Source organism: Natator depressus, chromosome 8, assembly GCF_965152275.1.
Source record: "Natator depressus isolate rNatDep1 chromosome 8, rNatDep2.hap1, whole genome shotgun sequence".
In the NCBI taxonomy this organism is placed as follows: Eukaryota; Metazoa; Chordata; order Testudines; family Cheloniidae; genus Natator; species Natator depressus.
Window position 1 is genome coordinate 96,992,614 of NC_134241.1, and position 19,689 is coordinate 97,012,302.

The 19,689-nt window shown below is 41.9% G+C and overlaps 1 protein-coding gene across 1 annotated transcript in view; it reads left to right on the forward strand.

The window, feature by feature from the left end:
- FAF1 (Fas associated factor 1) overlaps positions 1-19,689 on the forward strand; it is a 301,930-nt gene that overhangs the window by 25,068 nt on the left and 257,173 nt on the right. The window contains exon 2 of the mRNA XM_074961760.1: positions 7,073-7,141. Coding sequence (XP_074817861.1) covers positions 7,073-7,141 — 69 coding nt within the window. The remainder of the gene's footprint in view (positions 1-7,072; positions 7,142-19,689) is intronic.

Sequence of the window (19,689 nt, forward strand, 5' to 3'; positions counted from 1 at the left end):
AACTTTTCATTTGAATAAACAGTTTACTGTTGTAGACTTTGTAAATATTTATAGGCTAATAGTTTTGTTTAATAATTGGCCACACCATTTGCAGTGCATACGCTCAACTTAATCCTTTTCTCCATTTTTTTTTAAGAACTTTTGAATACTTACTTGTGTTCTGAAATGTATTCTGATACAGAGTTTCATTTTCTTCCCATTTTGGTGTATGAGATCTTTAAACCATTATCTCCTAACAGCTTGAAATACGTATGTGGTGTGCGTCAGTTTTATCAGTACATTCAGATGCGCACGCGCTTCAGGGTTTGCGTGCGTGCCTGTTTGTTTGTTTTTTTTTGTGTGTATCTTCTAGACCTGGGGTGGCCAACCTGAGCCTGAGAAGGAGCCAGAATTTACCAATGTATATTGCGAAAGAGCCACAGTAATATGTCAGCAGCTCCCCAAACCCGCTCCCAGTACCTCCCACCCACCGGCAGCCCCTCTGGTCAGCGCCTCCCCCTCCCTCCCCACACCTCCCAGTCAGCTGTTTCATGGCATGCAGGAGGCTCTGGGGGGAGGGGTGAGGGCACGGCAGGCTCAGGGGAGAGAGCGGGAAGGGGTGGAGTAGGGGCAAGGCCTGTGGCAGAGCCAGGGGTTGAGCAGTGAGCACCTCCTGGCACATTGGAGAGTTGGTGTCTGTAACTCCAGCCCCAGAGTCGGTGCCTAGACAAGGAGCCACATATTAACTTCTGAAGAGCCGCATGTGGCTCCAGAGCTGTGGCTCCACATGTGGCTCCACCCCTGGTCTAGCCTTACTTCAACAGGCGGCTTTGCATATACACACAGACTAATGTATTATCATAATACATATATCTCATGCAATGTATTGTATTTACCTAATAAAACAAGTTATTTTTTTATATATTTGAATGATACAAAAGTAGGGTGAACATCAGAAAATACTGAATAATATTTTTTGTAAAACCTGGGAATTTTTCAGAAAAAATCAGTTTAAACTGAAAACGAAGGGGCTTACCTATGTCAAATCCTTCATGATCCTGGTCCTGATCTATGAAGAGGCTAGTCCCCAGTTATCTCAGAGATGGTCTTTTTTCCATGCCTGATCTTGACAGTTAGTCAGTGGGAGCATTGTATTTGATGGTACTCAAGGTCAAAGGAGGTACAGAATGACTTTTTATCTATTTTGGCAGGCCAGCTTCTAAGTGATTTAACTCAAGACTGCAACCGTACTCTTTTTTGTATCATCACACAAGCAGCCATCAGTTTTCTCCTGCCCTTCTGCTTATTCCTGAATTGTCCTTTCTGATGCTGTATGCTGCGTAACTTCCTCTCCACCCAAGCCTACTTATTTCCACAATCTCTCCAACAATGACCCTGACTACCATCACATTAACCAAATAAAGAAATAGACTCCCAATGTTATGCATCTCTTTATTTAATTATTCTTCCCTATGATATATATTTTCATCTGGCCCTGCATTATCATGTCATATAAAATTTAAGATTGTCTGGTCATGGTTAATGCTTTTGTTTCCTTGTAAAGTGCCACACACACCCACAGTGCTAAATGGAAACTTGGGTAATAGATGAATGGTGGCAGGTGGAGGAAAAGCTTTCCAGGGGAATCTCTGACAGAACCAAACTGGGTATTAGTAATCTCACAGACTCTGTTCAGCTGGGGAGCAGTTCTGAAGTCTCACTTGGTGTAAGTCTAAATCAGAAGTTAAACAAAACTACCTGTTTCATTGTTACATCAGTATTTAAGTTACGGCCCTTCAAAAATGCTGTGTTGCTATTATAGATGGTGAAAACTCAATCTTAAGACTTCCAAAAGTGAGGTTCTACTTTGAAAAGTGACTTTGATCTTGTCTACATGGGGGCTTTAATATGCACTGAACTGTAGTGCGCTTGTCTGCAGTAGATAAACTGCCGTGGTAGCATGCACACAGACAGCTTTTTCCTGTTTCAGTCTGTATAATTGTGTACACGCAAAAGGGACTTTGTGTGAAGTAAGTGTGTGGCATTCTGGGTGGGTATTCCACTGTCCTTTGCTTTGCGGCTGGGCTTGTGCATTCTGAGATTTTTCTCATGACACATTGTGGGATATGCACTGAAAGCCAACGGAATTCTGGGACTTGGGGGGGGTCAAACTCCAAAACTCCCATGATTCCACTCCTGCTGTCTAATGTTACTGCCAATTTGAGAGGAAACTGCCATTTTCAAACGGCTGCCAGCCAGTGTGGAGAAAGCAGTGCTTCCCACAGTGATGCTGACGATCGTGAATACGCAGAAACCGTTGGTGGGGAGGTGTTGTTTGAGTTCTTTACAGTGAGTGGCTTTGGTTTTGGATTTCAGCCACTGTGCAACCAAGCACTTCCTGCAACCGTGGCTGTGCCAGCAGGAGCAGGGAGAGGAGGAGGATATTGAGCAAGTGCTCCTGCACAAACTTTCCTTGGAGCAGCTTCACACAGTGCAGTGCCATTTCTGGGCTTGAGAAAGAAGCAATGGCTGGGAAAAGATTGTTCTGTAGACCTGGGGTGGTGACCAGTAGTGACACCAGAATTTTAGGCTAACAAAGGCAACTTTCCCACAGATCAGTGCAGAGCCCACCCCGAAGCTGTAGAGGCAGCATAGCAACATATGAGTTCCTAAAACTGTTCAGAAACAGGTTACCATCACCATCCGGAGGCCACTTCCGACTCATTGGTCAGTAGCTATTTAATTTGGCATGGGTGGATTGACTGACCAGGGCCATTTGTGATACAGGTGTATACTGTTATGAAAAAGGTACTGATGCACCATGTCATAAAGCCTGGAAGGAGGTTATTGATTGTGTTGCACAAATGGGGTTCCCAAATTGTTTTGGGGCAGTTGATAGGATGCATGTGCCCCCTGCACTCAAGACCTCAGAGTTTATAAACAGAACAGGATTTTTCTCCATGGTGCATCATGGCCTGATTGGCAGTGTAACATACATAAATGTAGAGGGGTCTGGAAACGTCCACAATGTTAGGACTTTTGATATTCATAGCTGCTTGCCTTAATGAATTCTGAAAGATTTGCTCCAGGATCACTATGGACGTTAATGGTGTTAAGTATCAGAGGGGTAGCTGTGTTAGTCTGGATCTGTAAAAGTGGCAGAGTCCTGTGGCACCTTATAGACTAACAGACGTATCGGAGTATAAGCTTTCGTGGGTGAATACCCTCTTCGTCGGATGCATGTCACGCCTGTCAGTCTGGGAGACCCATCCTATCCTCTGCTTCCCTGGCTGTTGAAGCCATCTACAGGGCACTTGGATAGAAGAAAGGAGCTGTTTATTGCCTGAGCATTTGTAGGATGACAGTGGAGTGTGCATTTGGCAGGTTGAAGTGTAGATGGTGCTGTCTCATGACAAGGTTATAGGCTGCAAAGCACTACCTGCCTCAAATTATAGCTGCATGCTGCTAGAGGCTTGGTTTTCATCCCTGACCTTCCTATGAAGGTTTCTGAGCTCTTCGCTCTTGATGCAGCGCTGCATAGCATTCCAGCTGTGACCCTCATGGCCACCTACTTAGCGATGGATGTGAATGCATCTTTCAGTGCTTGCTGGTAAGCACTACCTGCACCGTTGCATCTCCTGAGATGATGAGATCAAGGATCTCTACTTGGCTCCAAGCAGATGTATGCGGTATGGTGTAACACTGCTATATTAATACCACTATAATGCCAAAGTATTCAAATTCAGGAGCAAATTGACCAGTCCTGGCTGCATGCCAGCAGTTAAATGGGGTGCTACATCCAGTCAACTTGGCCTTGGTACAGTGGAGAACACACAGGTAAACAGACGGATTGGTCATGATGGGACGTAAAGCAGTGTGGAACAGAAGTTGGAGGACTGTCAAAATAGTGTGAAAGAGCATTGTGTGCATGAGTGCTAGTCAGCACTAACTCAGTACATAGTGAACTTACTACACCTTGAAACTCTGTACAGTTACTGTGCTTTAAGGATTTGCATCATGCAAGCAGGCATTTCAATGTGCACGACTGCCCTATGTAAAGATGCCCCTATGTTGTTTGACAGATTTTACTTCCTTTGTGTATTCAGAGTTACATTTGTTCATTTTAGTGATTGTTTATTACTTCCTGGTGAACTCCTGTTACCTGTATTGGCTAACCATCACTATGAGAAAATGAGTAGGATTCTATTCTGAATGGTATATCAACAGAACTGTTAAGAAATTAAGTTTCAACTGCATGATAAACTCTGACTTCAGTTACTCGTGTGACAACTGTATCCTAAATCAAAGAGCAACATTGGACTTGAAGAATCTGTAGTGCTGGTGGAGACGTGAGTCAGAACACAACTTGACTTTCAGATGTCACCTGGAGATTGCAGGGTTGACATTTAAAAAAAAAAAAAAATAAATCACCTTTTTACTTGTGAGCTGACCAAATTTGATATTGTAGTTAAATGACTCAGAGGCAGAATCCCAGAATGGAAAGAGACTTCAAAAGTGATAGAATAGAACTGAACTTCAATGGAATTTAGCAACATGTGATTTATAAGGTGCTGAGAAAACAGAAGTTAGTCACTTTTTAATGTAAATAATTATCATTAGCACTTGATTCTTCCCTGGGCTACTGTAAAGTATCTTGATGATTTTAGGTTGTATTTGACTGGGCAGGTTTTACACCTAACTCTGAGTATCTGAACAGTGACTAGTTTGATTTTTAAATAGTCTTAAGTGGTGTGATTTCAGTATAGAAGCATGAATGTCTTAAAAAAATCACACACTTTTTTTTTTTTATTGAGGTATTTGTCTTAATTACTGTAATTTCAACTGGAAAAGGCAAGTAAACAAATTTTGTGCTCTCTTGTGATAGAACTACCAACGACGACGACTTTCTTGGGATTTAGACCATTTTTCTAAGTGATTGAGATTTACAGTAGAATTTCAGTTATAAACACCAGAGTTACGAATTGACCGGTCAACCACATAATTCATTTTGAACCAGATAAGGTGGCAGCAGCAGAGACAAACAAACAAAAAAGCAAATACAGTACAGTACTATGTTAAACATAAACTACTAAAAAAAATTAAAAGGAAAGCAGCATTTTTTTCTTCATAGTATAGTTTCAAAGCTGTATTAAGTCAATCTTCAGTAAACTTTTGAAAGAACAACCATAACATTTTGTTCAGAGTTATGAACATTTCAGAGTTACGAACAACCTCCATTTCCAAGGTGTTTGTAACTCTGAGGTTCTACTGTAGTATTTTAGAAGTGATAATATTGGGCCTGACTTTGACTAGTGGGAGTTGTGAGTGCTTAACATCTCAGAAAAATCAGGTCCCTTTATTTTAAGGTGTTTGTCTAACCTGCTCTTAAAAGTCTCCAACGATGGAGATTCCACAACCTCCCTAGGCAATTTATTCCAGTGCTTAACTCTCGGGGTGGTTAGGAAGTTTTCCCTAATGTCCAGCCTAAACCTCCCTTGCTGCAATTTTAAGCCCGTTGCTTCTTGTCCTATCCTCAGAGGTTAAGGACAACAATTTTTCTCCCTCCTCCTTGTAACAACCTTTTGTGTACTTGAAAACTGTTATGTCCCCTCTCAGTCTTCTCTTTTCCAGACTAAACAACCCCAATTTTTTCAATCTTCCTCATAGGTCATGTTTTCTAGACCTTTAATAATTTTGTTGCTCTTCTCTGGACTTTCTCCAATTTGTCCTCATCCTTCTTGAAATGTGGCACCCAGAACTGGACACAAATATTCCAGCTGAGGCCTAATCAGCACAGAGTAGAGTGGAAGAATTACTTCTCATGTCTTGCTTACAACACTCCTGCTAATACATGTATGTAGAAAGAGAGGCAAAACTGACTTGTGCTGGATTGTGGTAAAGAGATTCATTCCAGAAAGAAATAATTGGGTACCAAATCTTTCACACTTTTCCCCATGGAACACTTGTATGATAGACTGCGTTAAATAACGAATTAATCAGTTATTTGGCAATCTATGAGAAGTGATTTCTCAGTGGCAAAGCTGAGAGTGATGCCCTACCTGTTGGAAGTTGAACAGTTGAGGAAAATGTAGGTACTATATCTAAAAGCAAGTGGCATGCTGCATGTGGATTATAAATAGAACAGAGCTCCTGCTTTGAATTGGGAGTTTGAGCTAAAATCTACAGTACCATTTCACTGTGAATTTATTACCATCAATTAAAATATATTTACTCTTAACTGTCAAGGTTATACGAATGGAGATATTTGTAAAGCTGTTTTTCTTTCTCCTCCCCTCCCGCCTCCAACTCCCAACCACAAATAAAAGAATTCTCTCTAGCCTCACTGGCAAATCTATAATCTTCTCCAAGTGAAGGCTTCACTGTAATGACAACCCCAAAGATTCTGCTATAATAAGAAATCCCAGCACTGTAGGTTCATTAGACAAATTGTGTGGTTCTAGAAAGGTATGGTGTAGGGGACAGAGCAACATGGATGTATATTACCTATAATGAAGTACTTAAACCTTATACATTCAATTAGACATATTTTTGAATACGCTAAAGGAGTGTTAGTCAGTTTTTGTGATCAGAGATTAGGAAGGAATTATTATTGTTATTTTATTTTTGCTCTTGTTTTTACTAAAAATTTAAATGTTTTTAGACTTGATATGGCAGAACTCTCCATCTTAGGTTCTTATATAGTACTTGAATTATGGTAGTATCTGAGTATCTCACAGTCCTTAAAGTATGTCTCCCCAGAACAGTCCTGTGCCATAAGGAAGTACTATTATCCCCATCTTTAACATGGGTGACTGAAGCACAGACAGGCTAAGTGATTTGTGCTGGGTCACAGAGGAAGGCTGTAGTTGAGCATGGGCTTGAACCCAGGTTTCCCAAATCCTACACTAGCATGCTAGCCTCTAACATAAACTGTCCTTTTTTCTCCTATCATCACATGGTTCTAGGCTTCAAAGACCCATGCTTTGGCTTTGGCTGTGCTACTTAACTTTTAAAGAATTAATATTGATCTGAATTCTGATTTAAATCAACATTTTTTCCCCCTCCATTTAATGCTTTTTTTTTTTTCTTATAGGCATGTACCGGCATTGAAAATATTGATGAAGCTATTACGTTACTTGAACAAAATAACTGGGATTTAGTGGTAAGTATGTCTAAGAAAATGATTTTGTAGCACAAGTTCATATACTTGTTGGTACTGTCTAAGCAAAACTTGAATTCAATGTGTGACTTTTTCCCCCCTGTTAAATACATAATTCATAGGAGAATTAAGTACTTGTTGATTAGATCCAAGTGTAACTTTGTATGTATACAATAATTAAAGGTAACCTTTTTAAAAAAAGACAACTTGTAGATATAAGAATTTTCAAGGATTTAGTTAGTACCTGTGAAAGAAATGGGAGGTAAACCACTTTCTTCAAATAAGCTATTTTTTGAATGGCTTAATTTTGCCACTGCAATTTTTTTGCTGCTGCCATTTATTTGTATTACAGTAGTGCCTACTGGATCAAGAATCAGCTTGCCCTACTCTCCCTCTCCACTCCTCTTCCCCCCCCACCTTTCCCTCCAGTCTTGGTGTTGTCCAGACACTAGTAAAAAGACAGTCTCTGTCCCAGGTGTCACAATCTATGTTGTAGCAAGACTCGGTGTGTGGATGAGACAAACATGGCAGTGGGCAGGCAGGCAAGGTACCAGAAAAGTAAGCAAATCAATGTGTATTAAGCAGAGATGTTAGATCACAACCCCTACGCAGGCAGTGAGCCGGTAGTACTCTATAAATATTGTAGGAGAGGTTAGTCATAAGGAGGAATTTGAAGGATGCTAAGGTAGTGGCTCAGTGATGTTGTCAGGGAGGTTTTCCCATTCATGAGGCATGGTCTTTCTTTTTTTTTTTTCCCCCTTAATTTTTCGCTGTTGCTGGTTATATTGATACCTTCCTCTTATAGATGCCACAGAATTGGAATAATATTGTGGTTTTTCTTAGTAAAGCCAGGTAGGTCATTATGAAAATAAGATTTTGGGAAGATTTTAAAGAAGTTAATTAAAAAAATTAAGTACTTAACAATTTTCCTTCTATAGAATAATTGCACATTTGTAGTGAGTCTGTGAGGCAGCTACTGATCTGGATTCTCCATGTCCAGAAAAGCAGGAAAAAAATGCAAAATGGAGCTATTACAATACAGGGCTGTTGGTGGTTGTTGGGGTTTTTAAGAGACTGAGGATAGGATAGCACATTTTGAAAACGAAATAGAGTAAAATAGTCAAACATTGACGTGCAAATAAAACAAAGTGACCTTTCTTAATTAAACTTTACATAAAGCATTTTAAGGTTTTTGCCAAATGATCACTCCCCCTCCTCCCCCAAACCAATAGACAGCTGTTTCATGTATCCAACCAAGGTAATCAGAAACCTTTACATTGATTATTTCGTGCAATTAAAAATAGATACTGTGATAGGATGTTGTCATGACATCATGTCTCCTGTCTTGAAAGTAAATGTCTGTTTGCCTCACCACTTATACAGCAGGAGGAAACTCCTATGCATTTTATAGAGGTAAAAAATACTCAGTTTGATGCATTAACCATGTATTTTAAAGTCTGGATGTGGGAAAGGGGGACTGTAATGTATTACAAGTGCTTGTGAGTCTGGCTGACAGAACTGTGATGAAGAATTATGAGAACAGCTAAGGAGCTCAGTCTTATTACTGATCTTAACTTGATGGCAGGACATCCCAGGATGCAATGTCAGAGATGCAAGACTGAACAGAAAGGGGGAAGTGAATAGTTGAAGCTGTGAGAGCTGCTAAAGTTACCTAGAAATAAAATTTATGGGGCAAAGAACTGATTCAAGAGACAGCCTTGAAGGAGACAGATGGAAAGTTAGAGAGGGAGGAAGATGAGCTAATAAAGGAGATGCTGAAGGAAAAATTGGAGTGGTAGGGGGAGAACAGGGGGAAAAAGAGAGGTGGGCAGTGTCCTGTGAAGGAGGAGTGATAAGCTGTTTCTGAGCCAGTGCATAAATCAAGAAGTGTGAGAATGGAGAAGAGGCCCATGGACTTCAATGGCAGTAGGGTTACCTTTTGATGAGAGCAGTCCTGGTGGAGGGAAAGGAGTGAAAGCCAAATTGCAGTGTGCTAATAGGGAATTGGAGGAGAGGAAATCAAGGTGGTGAGTGAGAGAGCATGTTTAAGAAACTTGAAAGGAGAATGGAAATGGGATGGTAGTTAGAGGCAGGGTCAAATGTCAGGTTGTCTAGGGCAGGGCTACTAGAGCATGTAAAAAGTAGAGATGAGATAAGGGGCGGGGTAGACTTATGAGTTAAGGCAGCAGTTCAGTTGTAATTTGTGGTGTAGGAAGTCTGCCTGGTCCCTGAACTTACCTCCAGAGTTGCTCAGTGGCACAGGCGCAAGGTTAAGCTAGGTTTGGGGAACAATGGGATGAACAGGAGTAGCAAAGGAAAGGGGTGAGGGAGGAATTTAGAGAGTGGCCATTTTCAGAAAAGTGATGAAGTAAAATATAGCACCTTGTCACATGAGAGGGTTTTCCATTAGTTTTCATGAAAGGATTCTCTTGCCAGTTAGTGACTCTAGAAATAGAATCAGAGTTGTTACATAGGTCACGTCATGACCTAAGGCAACTCTGAGGCAGGTCTCCAAAATGTTCAGAGTTTCTTCCTGAACTATATAGCGCAAATGGGCAGCATTTAGAACTTCAGGAGCAGCCTTCTGTCCACAGTCTTGTGCTCAGAACTTATCACCTGGTGTATTGTCAGGTGAACTTCAGTAGGGTATCCAGAAAAATTCAAGTGTTTAAATAGGAAGCCAAGTGAGTCATGCAAGAATGTGGACAATCTCTGCTCCAGGACACTCTTGCAACACTAAGAAATGCAAGTCAAGCAAACATAAGCCAAAGAAGTTCTAGCCTAATGGCAGGGAGCGCATTTGGACTTCATTCAGGCTACCCGTGTCATCTTCGCTCCATTTCATCCTAAAGGTGTTATGTAGAGAGGAAACTAGGTGGATGACTCATGGCCACCTATTTCCTCCTGAATTCTATGAGGCTGTGACCACGAGTGTCCTGTACTCTGGGACACCAGCCGACGCAAGAAGAAAGCAAGGACTGAGAGTGAGACTGAATGCAAAACGGATCCGAAGATGGGAGTAGTCAGGTACTTCCTGGTAGAGACCGAGAGAGAATTTAAATTTGAGTGGGTGGAACTAGCAAAACGCAGATGCTTCAGAAAAATGTGAAGGCATTTTTACAGCTTTTCTAAAGATAAACAGGGTGACATCAGTACTTTGTCTTCTGCATTGGTTAAATGGCTACCTTGTGGTGTCCAGATGGAGTTTAATATGTTGGTTTTGACCTGTGAAGCCATAAATAGACAGTGCCCCCATCTCTGTGCCATTCAGCTGCAATTGCTAGTAGCAGAGGTGCTTGGACTGGAGTCTTTTTTTGTATAAAGGAGAAGCTGGTGGCACGGGTGGCCTCAGAGAGGCTCTCAACCTTTGAATTAGCCCATAGTCCAAAACAGCCCATGCATATATGTGGGTGGGGGTGGGGTGAGGTTTGTTTTTTGCTTTGTTTGCTTTTTAATGGGCATACTTCAAGGGTTATCTCTTGACACAAGCTTTTACAAGGGTCTTTGTGTGGTGAAGGATGGTATTTGTTTGTAAAATGGGCTACCATATGATTATGATTATTGCTGTTTGATTTTTGAGGGTGTGGGGAGAAGCTTCTGATTTTGTTAAGGCCTTTGATTTAAAATCCATTAAAATGCCACTGAGTGATTCTTGCAGTGGAGGGAATTATTCTTCTGTACTACGTAAGTGAACACTATTGAGTCCTGTATCTTTTAGACTTTCAATCTTGATTTTAAAAGTAAGTGATGATGAATTTACTACTACTACTACTTCTTCGGGTGCTTGTACATGTCCATTCCATTGTAGGTGCATGTGCTTGCCACATGTACCGGTGCTGGAAGTTTTTCCTCCATGGTATCCGTAGGGGACTAGCTCTAGCACCCTCTGGAGTGGCGCTTGTATGTGCCGGTATAAGGGGTGCTACCGGCCCCCTCCGTCCCTCAGTTCCTTCTTACCGCCACTGTTGGTGCTGGAATTCTCCCCTTGCTCTAGCAAGTGGTTCTCTTTCAGTGGTTCTTCAAACTTTTCTTATGTAAATAGTTGCAGTTAGAGATAGTTAACAGTTCCTAATAGTGTTAGTATACTTTACTTTAGTTTGTAGTTCCCTGAGGGACTTAGCCCAGGGACAGGGCATGCCCTCCTCCCAGCGCTTCAAGCCGTGCGATTGCTGTAAGAAGCCCATGCCAATCAGCGATCCATATCTTAGTTGTTTGAAGTGTCAGGGTGAGTCTCACATTCACAAAAAATGCCATATTTGCAAGGGATTCAAGCCCCAGACCAAAAAGGAGAGAGACATTAGGCTCTGCACGCTCCTCATGGAGTCAACTCTTGCACTGGCCTTGGAGCTGGCACATTTGGACTCTGTGCCAAGTACTTCGGCATCGACTTCCTCCTGATGTCAATCCTTGTCACTGCGACCAGCCAAAAGACACAAGAAGCACACCAGGAGAGGGTGCTCCCTGGGGTCCTGTAAGGATAAGGGAGAAGATGAGCCTCGACCAAATCAGACCATCTCTCTGTCACCGGAGCGCAGCCACACGACAACCTCGCCTATTGCGCCTAGTCCGTCAGGTGACCTGCCTCCTACGCCAGGGAGTGTAGAGGTACGCGGTATCTCACAGTGCCGTCCACCCCAGAAGCCTTTAAAGCGACAAAAGACATCTTCTCCCCCCGCCTGCTTTTTGGAAAGAGAGGCCTAAGGATCCGTTTTTAGGGGAAAGTCCTTTATGGCACCCCTGCAGAAGTAACCCCGTGGCACTGTACTCCGGCCTTCTCACCAGAACCTTGCCAACGATCTCCAGAGCTGTGTCTTGAATCACAGACCCGTGGCCACTTGGCAGGTTCCCGACACTGATTGCTGAATTCTATGCAACCATCTCTGGGATCCAGATATCAGCCACCCGATCTGCGGTACCGGGCCACAGAGGCATGCCGCCGGTCCCTGGAATGCTGGCAGCAGTCGCCTGAAAGGTGCTGCTCCCTGGTTCTCAGGCGCCGCTCACCAGAGCATCCTCAGCACTCTCGGGAGTCCTGGTGCCGCTTTTCGGAGCAATGCTGGTTGCTGGAGACGAGACGCCGGTTGCCGGAGTCCTGATGCCAGTCACCGAAGCGTCATAGATGATCCCTGCGCACACGGTTCCTGAAGCGGGTGGCATCGTTCTCTGAATTATTACCAGGCCTATGAGCAGCGCTGTCAGTCGCTGGATAGGCAGTGTGGCTCATTGGGGTCCCAATACCATTCTCAATTGGCAGGCATGAGACCGGCAGACATAGTGGGGAAGCCTACCCTATGTTGGCCCCACCGTAGTCACCAGAGGAAGACCATTCCTCCTGGGGCTCTGAAAGTGAGGAGTTGATGGCCACCAGAGATCAACCACCACCTGCATAGCCATCAGGTTTTTCCCAGAGCCAACCTGCAAGCATGGGGCCACAGGGTCAGTGGCCTGGGCCCTGGTAAATCTATAATCCATGGGTAAGGCTACAATTTTGTCATGGATATTTTTAGTAAAAGTCACGGACAGGTCATGGGCAATATATAACCATATAAGGCAGTGGTTTTCAATCTGCGGCTCAACGCGGGCTGCTTGCGGCCTAATCAGCACAGAGCTGCGGCTCATACAGGTAGTATTGGATTCAGCCCACATAACACATTGTGGGCCACATATGTGAACATTTCCAAAGGGTCCCTCATCTCCAGGATGGCCCTACAGGCGTCCCTTGACTCTGCAGACACGGCAGCATGATCCATCGTGACCTCCATGGTCATGTGCCATGCATCCAGGCTCCATCTCTCTGGGTTTCCAAGGGGGGTCCAAGCAATGGTTGAGGACTTATCCTTCAAGGGTCAAAAACTATTTGCAGACAAAACCGATGTGTCTTTACACCCTAAAGGATTCAAGGGTGACCTTAAAAACCCTGGGCATCTAAGTACCTGCAACCAAAAAGAAACAAGGCAAGTTTTATAACCAGAGATTCTGGTCTACGCCATCCTCTCAGCCCCAAAGACAGTTCGACCAACGGCATAAACAGAGACAGAACAGATGTCAGCAGAACCAAGATCAGCCTTCGATGTCTCAACAATCCACCTCTACACAATCATTTTGAAGGTGTGGTCAAAGGCACGAGACCTTTACACTGTCTGACTCCGGAACCAGAAATGGTCCCTCGCCCATTCGGAGACAGTCTGCCACCATGCTACCCAGTCTGGAACACCATCACATCAGACAAATGGGTTTTAGAGATTATCCAGAAGGGCTACACCATCCCCTTTATTTCTATCCCACCTACTCACTCCCCTTCCCCATCCCTCTTCAGGGACCCCTCTCAGGAGCACCCTTTTACAACAGGAAATAAACCACCTTGTACAATTAGGTGCCGTGGAACCCGTACCATCTCAACACAGGGGGAGAGGTTTTTATTCATGATACTTTCTAACTCAGAAAAAGATCGGTGGGTGGAGACCCATTCTGGATTTACGAAAACTCAACGAAGTTGTGAGAACACACCGTTTCAAAATGGTGACTCTAACCACAATAATTCTGGCATTAGAGAAGGGAGATTGGCTCTTGGCCCTCAAGCTTACAGGACGCTTATTTTCATATTACTATCCACCCGTCACACAGAAGATTCCTGAGAGTTATCCTAGGCAAACAGCATTTCCAATACAGAGTACTACCCTTCGGCCTATCCACTGCCCCAAGGGGTTTTTCCAGGGTTCTCACTGTTGTTTCAGTTCACCACCTCAAGGCCTGGTTACTCCATGGCTGACTGGGGTTGAGAAGTCGTGTTCTGAGGGAGTAAAGGATATATTACTGAGCAGTCGGAGACTAAGTACTAGAAAGAAATATATCCATAAGTGGAAATAATTCTGCCCCTGGGGCCAGGATAAACAGATTTTACCACAATTGTTCCCCCTACAGAGTATCCTGGACTATATCAGAGTACATTTGGCTGCTATTACCACCTGACACGACAAGGTGAATGGGTTCACTATATTTGCTCACTCGATTATTCTTCCTTAAAGATATTGAAAATACTTATCTCAAAATAAGAAACCCTATACTCATGTGGGACCTCAACCTTGTTCTATGTGGACTCATGGGAAAGCTGTTTGAACCCCTTGCAACCTGCTCTTTGTTGCACTTGTCAATGAAGGTGGCTTTCCTCTTTGCCATCGTGTCTGCCAGATGGGTGGGAGAATTAGGTGCCCTAATGGCACATCCACCTTATGCAACATTCTTTAAAGGTAAAGTAACCCTACAACTGCAACCTAAGTTCATACCCAAAGTTGCCTCCCCATTTCATTTAAACCAACCCATTTACTTACCTGTATTTTTTCCTAAGCCACATGCTGACAGGAGGGAGGCCGCACTCCACACATTGGATGTTCATAGAGCATTAACTTTCTACACAGAAAGAACAAAAACATTTAGAAAATTACCTAGACTATTTGTTTCCATAACAAATGCTCGATGGGTCAAACCATCTCAAAACGGAGTCTATCCAAATTGATATCAGGATGTATCCGTTTGTGCTACCAAAACAACAATCCACTGGGAGTTCACACATACTCCATCTGAGCACTGGAGAGAGAATCTGAGGGCAGGTCTACACTACTGCTTATGTCGCTATAACTTACATCACCCAGGGGTGTGAAAAAGCCACCTCCACTGAGCGACACAGGTAACACCAACCTAAGCGGAAGATGCTCTCCTGCAAACATAGCTACCACCTCTCCTGGAGATGGAGTTATTATGCTGATGGGAGAGCTCTCTCTTATCAGCATAGAGCATCTTCACCAGATGCACTGCAGCAGGACAGCTGCATCGGTGCAGCTGCCCCAGTGTAACCCTTCTAGTGTAGACAAGCCCTTATTGGTAAATAGAACAGGAAGCAGGGTTTGTTGTGTTCAGTTTCCTACCTTCTGCAATATGATGAGTGCAAAACTGGTTGGAAAACTGTTTCCAGAGAGGTTTCAGAATAGCAGCCATGTTCGTCTGTATTCGGCACCTTAGAGGTGCCACAAGTACTCCTTTTTCTTTTTACGTTCCCAGAGAGTAGTTATCAGTGGTTCACAGTCAGGCTGGAAGGGCATAACAAGTGGGGTCCCACAGGGATCAGTTCTGGGTCCGGTTCTGTTCAATACCTTCATCAGTGATTTAGATAATGGCATAGAGAGTACACTTATAAAGTTTGCGGACGATACCAAGCTGGGACAGGTTGCAAGTGCTTTGGAGGATAGCAGTAAAATTCAAAATGATCTGGACAAACTGGAGAAATGGTATGAAGGAAATAGGATGAAATTCAATAAGGATAAATGCAAAGTACTCCACTTAGGAAGGAACAATCAGTTGCACACATACAAAATGGGAAGTGACTGCCTAGGAAGAGTACTGCAGAAAGGGATCTGGGGGTCATAGTGGACCACAAGCTAAATATGTAATGCTGTTGCAAAAAAAGCGAACGTCCTTCTGAGATGTATTAGCAGGAGTGTTGTGAGCAAGACATGAGAAGTAATTCTTCCTCTCTACTCTGCTCTGATTAGGCCTCAACTGGAGTATTGTGTCCAGTTCTGGGTACCACATTTCAGGAAGGATGTGGACAAATTGGAGAGAGTCCAGAGAAAAGCAACAAAAATTATTAAAGGTCTAGAAAACATGACCTATGAGGGAAGACTGAAAAAATTGGGTTTGTTTAGTCTGGAAAAGAGAAGACTGAGAGGGGACATAACAGTTTTCAAGTACATAAAAGGTTGTTACAAGGAGGAGGAAGAAAAATTGTTTTTCTTAACCTCTGAGGCTAGGACAAGAAGCAATGGGCTTAAATTGCAGCAAGGGAGGTTTTGGTTGGACATTAGGGAAAAACTTCCTAATTGTCAGGATGGTTAAGCACTGGAATAAATTGCCTAGGGAGTTTGTGGAATCTCCATCGTTGGAGATTTTTTTAAGAGCAGGTTGGACAAACACCTGTCGGGAATGGTCTAGATAATTAGTCCCGCCATGAGTGGACTAGATGACCTCTCAAGGTCCCTTCCAGTTCTGATTCTATGATCCTGTCTGCAGAATAATTGATAAACAATTTACATATGATTCTAAAATGGAGCTCACTAATTCTGAAAAAAAAATTTTTTTTGTTTTTTTCCCAAACTGGTAAGGATAGAAATTGTAATGTATGTGCCACTTAACATAATAGTATCTAGCTCTAAAAAAGACTACAGTTTCATCAATATATAGTGGGTTCATTTTTCGAAGTTCACATAGCCATTTCAGAATAAATGTAATGTTCATAAATTTCAAAACCTCACAAAATGGCAATGATCATCTTTATTTTAAAAATACATTTTTAAAGTGGGCTTTTCTATATGCAGAAATATGTGCCTCGCAGCTGTATTTAACTTCTTTTATTCCTTCTGCTGGCAGTCGTTCAAAGCACAGTGTAATTGCAGTAAAACCAGTGGTTTAGTGCACCTGTAAATGTGATGAGTTGCAGTTTCTCTCTTACAAGACTTCCAAGAATCAGCTGACAAAACCTGTTCTGTGCTCTGGAAAAGAAAAAATGTGTGGTTTTTAACACCTGTTTTTATAATGCTTCAGTTCCACACCTGTACGATATTTATGGCTAACTTAATAGTATTTCTCTTTGCAGTTTTTCCTTTAAACAGTATTCCTTTTTAAAACCTGACTTTGTAGGAGGGTCAGATAAATACTGTATATAATATATAAAACAAAACAACTTTATATATATAAGAATGCACCCTTAAGCTTATTTTTACTGTTTTAAAGAGAGAGACTGTGACTTTCTACAGGGAATGAGTTAAAAGATCTGAATTGGAAAAGAAGAACTTTGATTTTGCAACTTCTTTTTCTGTTGGAGTTCCAGTTATGGATGGGATTCCTGAATGGAAGATTGGTGTTTTCCTTGTTGCTGGTTATCAGCAATCTTTATTTGTAAGTTTTATTGCTCTCTCTGTTGGCCTTTGTTTAGCCTTTTTATTAAGGGCATAAATAACCCTTTAAATGGATTATAGACAGATAGCTGGAGCTGTGTCTGATGAGCATTGGAGGAGCTGTATCCTGTTGGAGTGTATGATTTATTTATTTATTTTTAAATTTGAGGGTGTATATAGTTTCAAATCATTTTAATTCTGTGAAATGGAAGATGATGGCTGGATGCTCCCTAATAGATCTATTTATTAGAATAATAATGCCTAACTCTTGTGTAGTGCTTTTCATTAGTAGACAATTTAAAAAGAAAGAGCTTGAATTAAGATGCTCAATAAAAGATCAATCTACTATTTTGAGGGAGGTCTAGTTAAATAAAAAATGAACCATTCTGAAATAAGTGTCTAACTTTTAAACTGTGAATTTTTTTCCTATGTTTGAGACTTAAAAAATAACTACATTTAGAAACCATAAAATCTCTAAAGATGCCACTTGTAACAGATCCTTGCATAACTTGGTGGGAACTGATGGACTTGTGGGGACTGCTGTCTTCTCCCACCAATCGCAGCGATAGCAGGTGGTATATAACATGCGCTTGAGTGCCCTTTCTGTTTCGCTGTTGGTTGCCAGCGGAGATTTCCACTGACTGTCGCAGCTTTCAGATGTCATTTTAATCATCTTACCTTTCTATGTTTCTCTTCAGAAATATATTAATCTGCCTCAAATTCTGTCATTTAAACATTTAAATAAATGAAAGCAATAGTGCCTTTGATCTGTGTGTGACAGTTGTTACCTCCATGTAGCTTTAGGTCACGTTAAAACTTATAACAACTTGTGGCATTAAAGATCCCATTGAGCCTTCGTTCCCCAGATTACTAGGGCTTGACTCTTGCAAATATTAGTTTTGGTTAGTTACATTCTGCCTTCCCAACTTACCTGTGTGCAGTTTAAAATTGACACAGGATTTTTCTTAAGTGTGGGACAGTGTAGCTGTGTGGTATTAAGCAGCTGCTACATTCCATGCCAAAGCTGGCTGCATTTCTGTGGTTGGGGCAGTGGTGTGTGAGTCTATATGTTGAGGTGGCAAGATCCATACGATTTAACTTACATCGTTGACACCCTCCCCTGAACTAATGCTGTTGTTCAGAGACTCCAAATCTCTGAGCAGTTTTCTTGAATTTTAAATACCCAAACAGAAACTCTGCATCAAAAATTTGTTTGTTCACTTCAGAATTGCATTGGTTTATGATATGGGTGTGACAATACTCAGTCTTGGACTATGCTAGGCATGAAGGCTTTATTCTATTTAAAATCTGGGATTTCGCCTTTCCAGTTGGATTCAGCTCTTGTTTTTAGTTGTGGCAGGTTGTTTAACAGTAGGTGTTTAAATCATGGTGTTATGACTTAGGAAAAAGTTTCTTTACTTTCATTTAAGAAACTTCTAAAAAATTTTTTTTCCTGTATCCCTACCATGATGTGTAGCAGCTGTCTTGCCTACTTACCTCCCTAAGCAGCAGCTGACCAATTAGAAACTTGAAGATTTTTGTCAACCGTTGATAGATCCTTTCTTATGCTGCAGCTCCAGTTTGTTCTCTGCCTCATCTGAAGGCAGTTGCAGCAGCTTTTACTTCCATACTCTTCTGTGAAACAGGGTGGATAAAACCCATGATTTAAAAATTGTAAATTTGAGATGTTTATTTGCTAGTTCTTTTCTTTGTTCCCTCTTTATAATCTTAAGCAAAAGAAATCCACTTTAGCAATTTGTTTCTTTAGGTTCCTAGTTGTCAGAAGAATTTTAGATATTTATATAGAAGTTTTTTGGTTTTTTTTTTTTTAACCAAGAAGTTTCACACCAAAATCCTCCATATATATTGTAAAAGACGAGTTCCAAGGGCTCATTAACATCTGTATTATGAGAACAACACAAAGACCCAGTGCTGTATTTACAGCCAGCACCACCTTCTGATATATATATATTGAATTTCCCCAAGTCAAGAAAGCGGAAATGTTTGGACCAGTTTATGCTTCAACCAGGCTATACTTTTTCATCATGGTTTGAAGTCAGTGGGACTTGTGCTTCTAAATTGCTTCTGAAAATACCACCTACGGGTGCCTAAATGTGGGTTTAGCACAGTGCTTCAGTCCTAAAAAAGAAGTGCCAAAACATACTCATAAGTGAGAGTATTGGAAATATCGGAACATTATTCCAGACACCCCCCCCCCCCCCAAAAAAAAAAAAAAAGTTCCAGAATGGCATTTCAGAGAGTTTCAGCATAACTCGGTCACGGTTGAGCAGCCTAAGTTTAGGCTCTGATATTGGAAAATTTTGGCCTCTAAGTATAAAACAAACACAAAACCCCCTAAAACAGCTTGCTATGACAGTCTCCTAAGACCACCAGTTTCCAGCTGTTCATTGACATAGCTGTTCTCTTGCCACGGCTGTAGCAACCAAATCTCTACACTTTGCTTGTCCATTTGAATGACGAGTAAAGAAAAGTGCATCTTCCAACTGTCCACTCTCCTTTACCCAGCCAACATATCTCTGTATGGCATCAAGAGAAGCTTGTAACTTCCTTAACTCTCTGATACTAACTCAGTCTGGCCTGGCA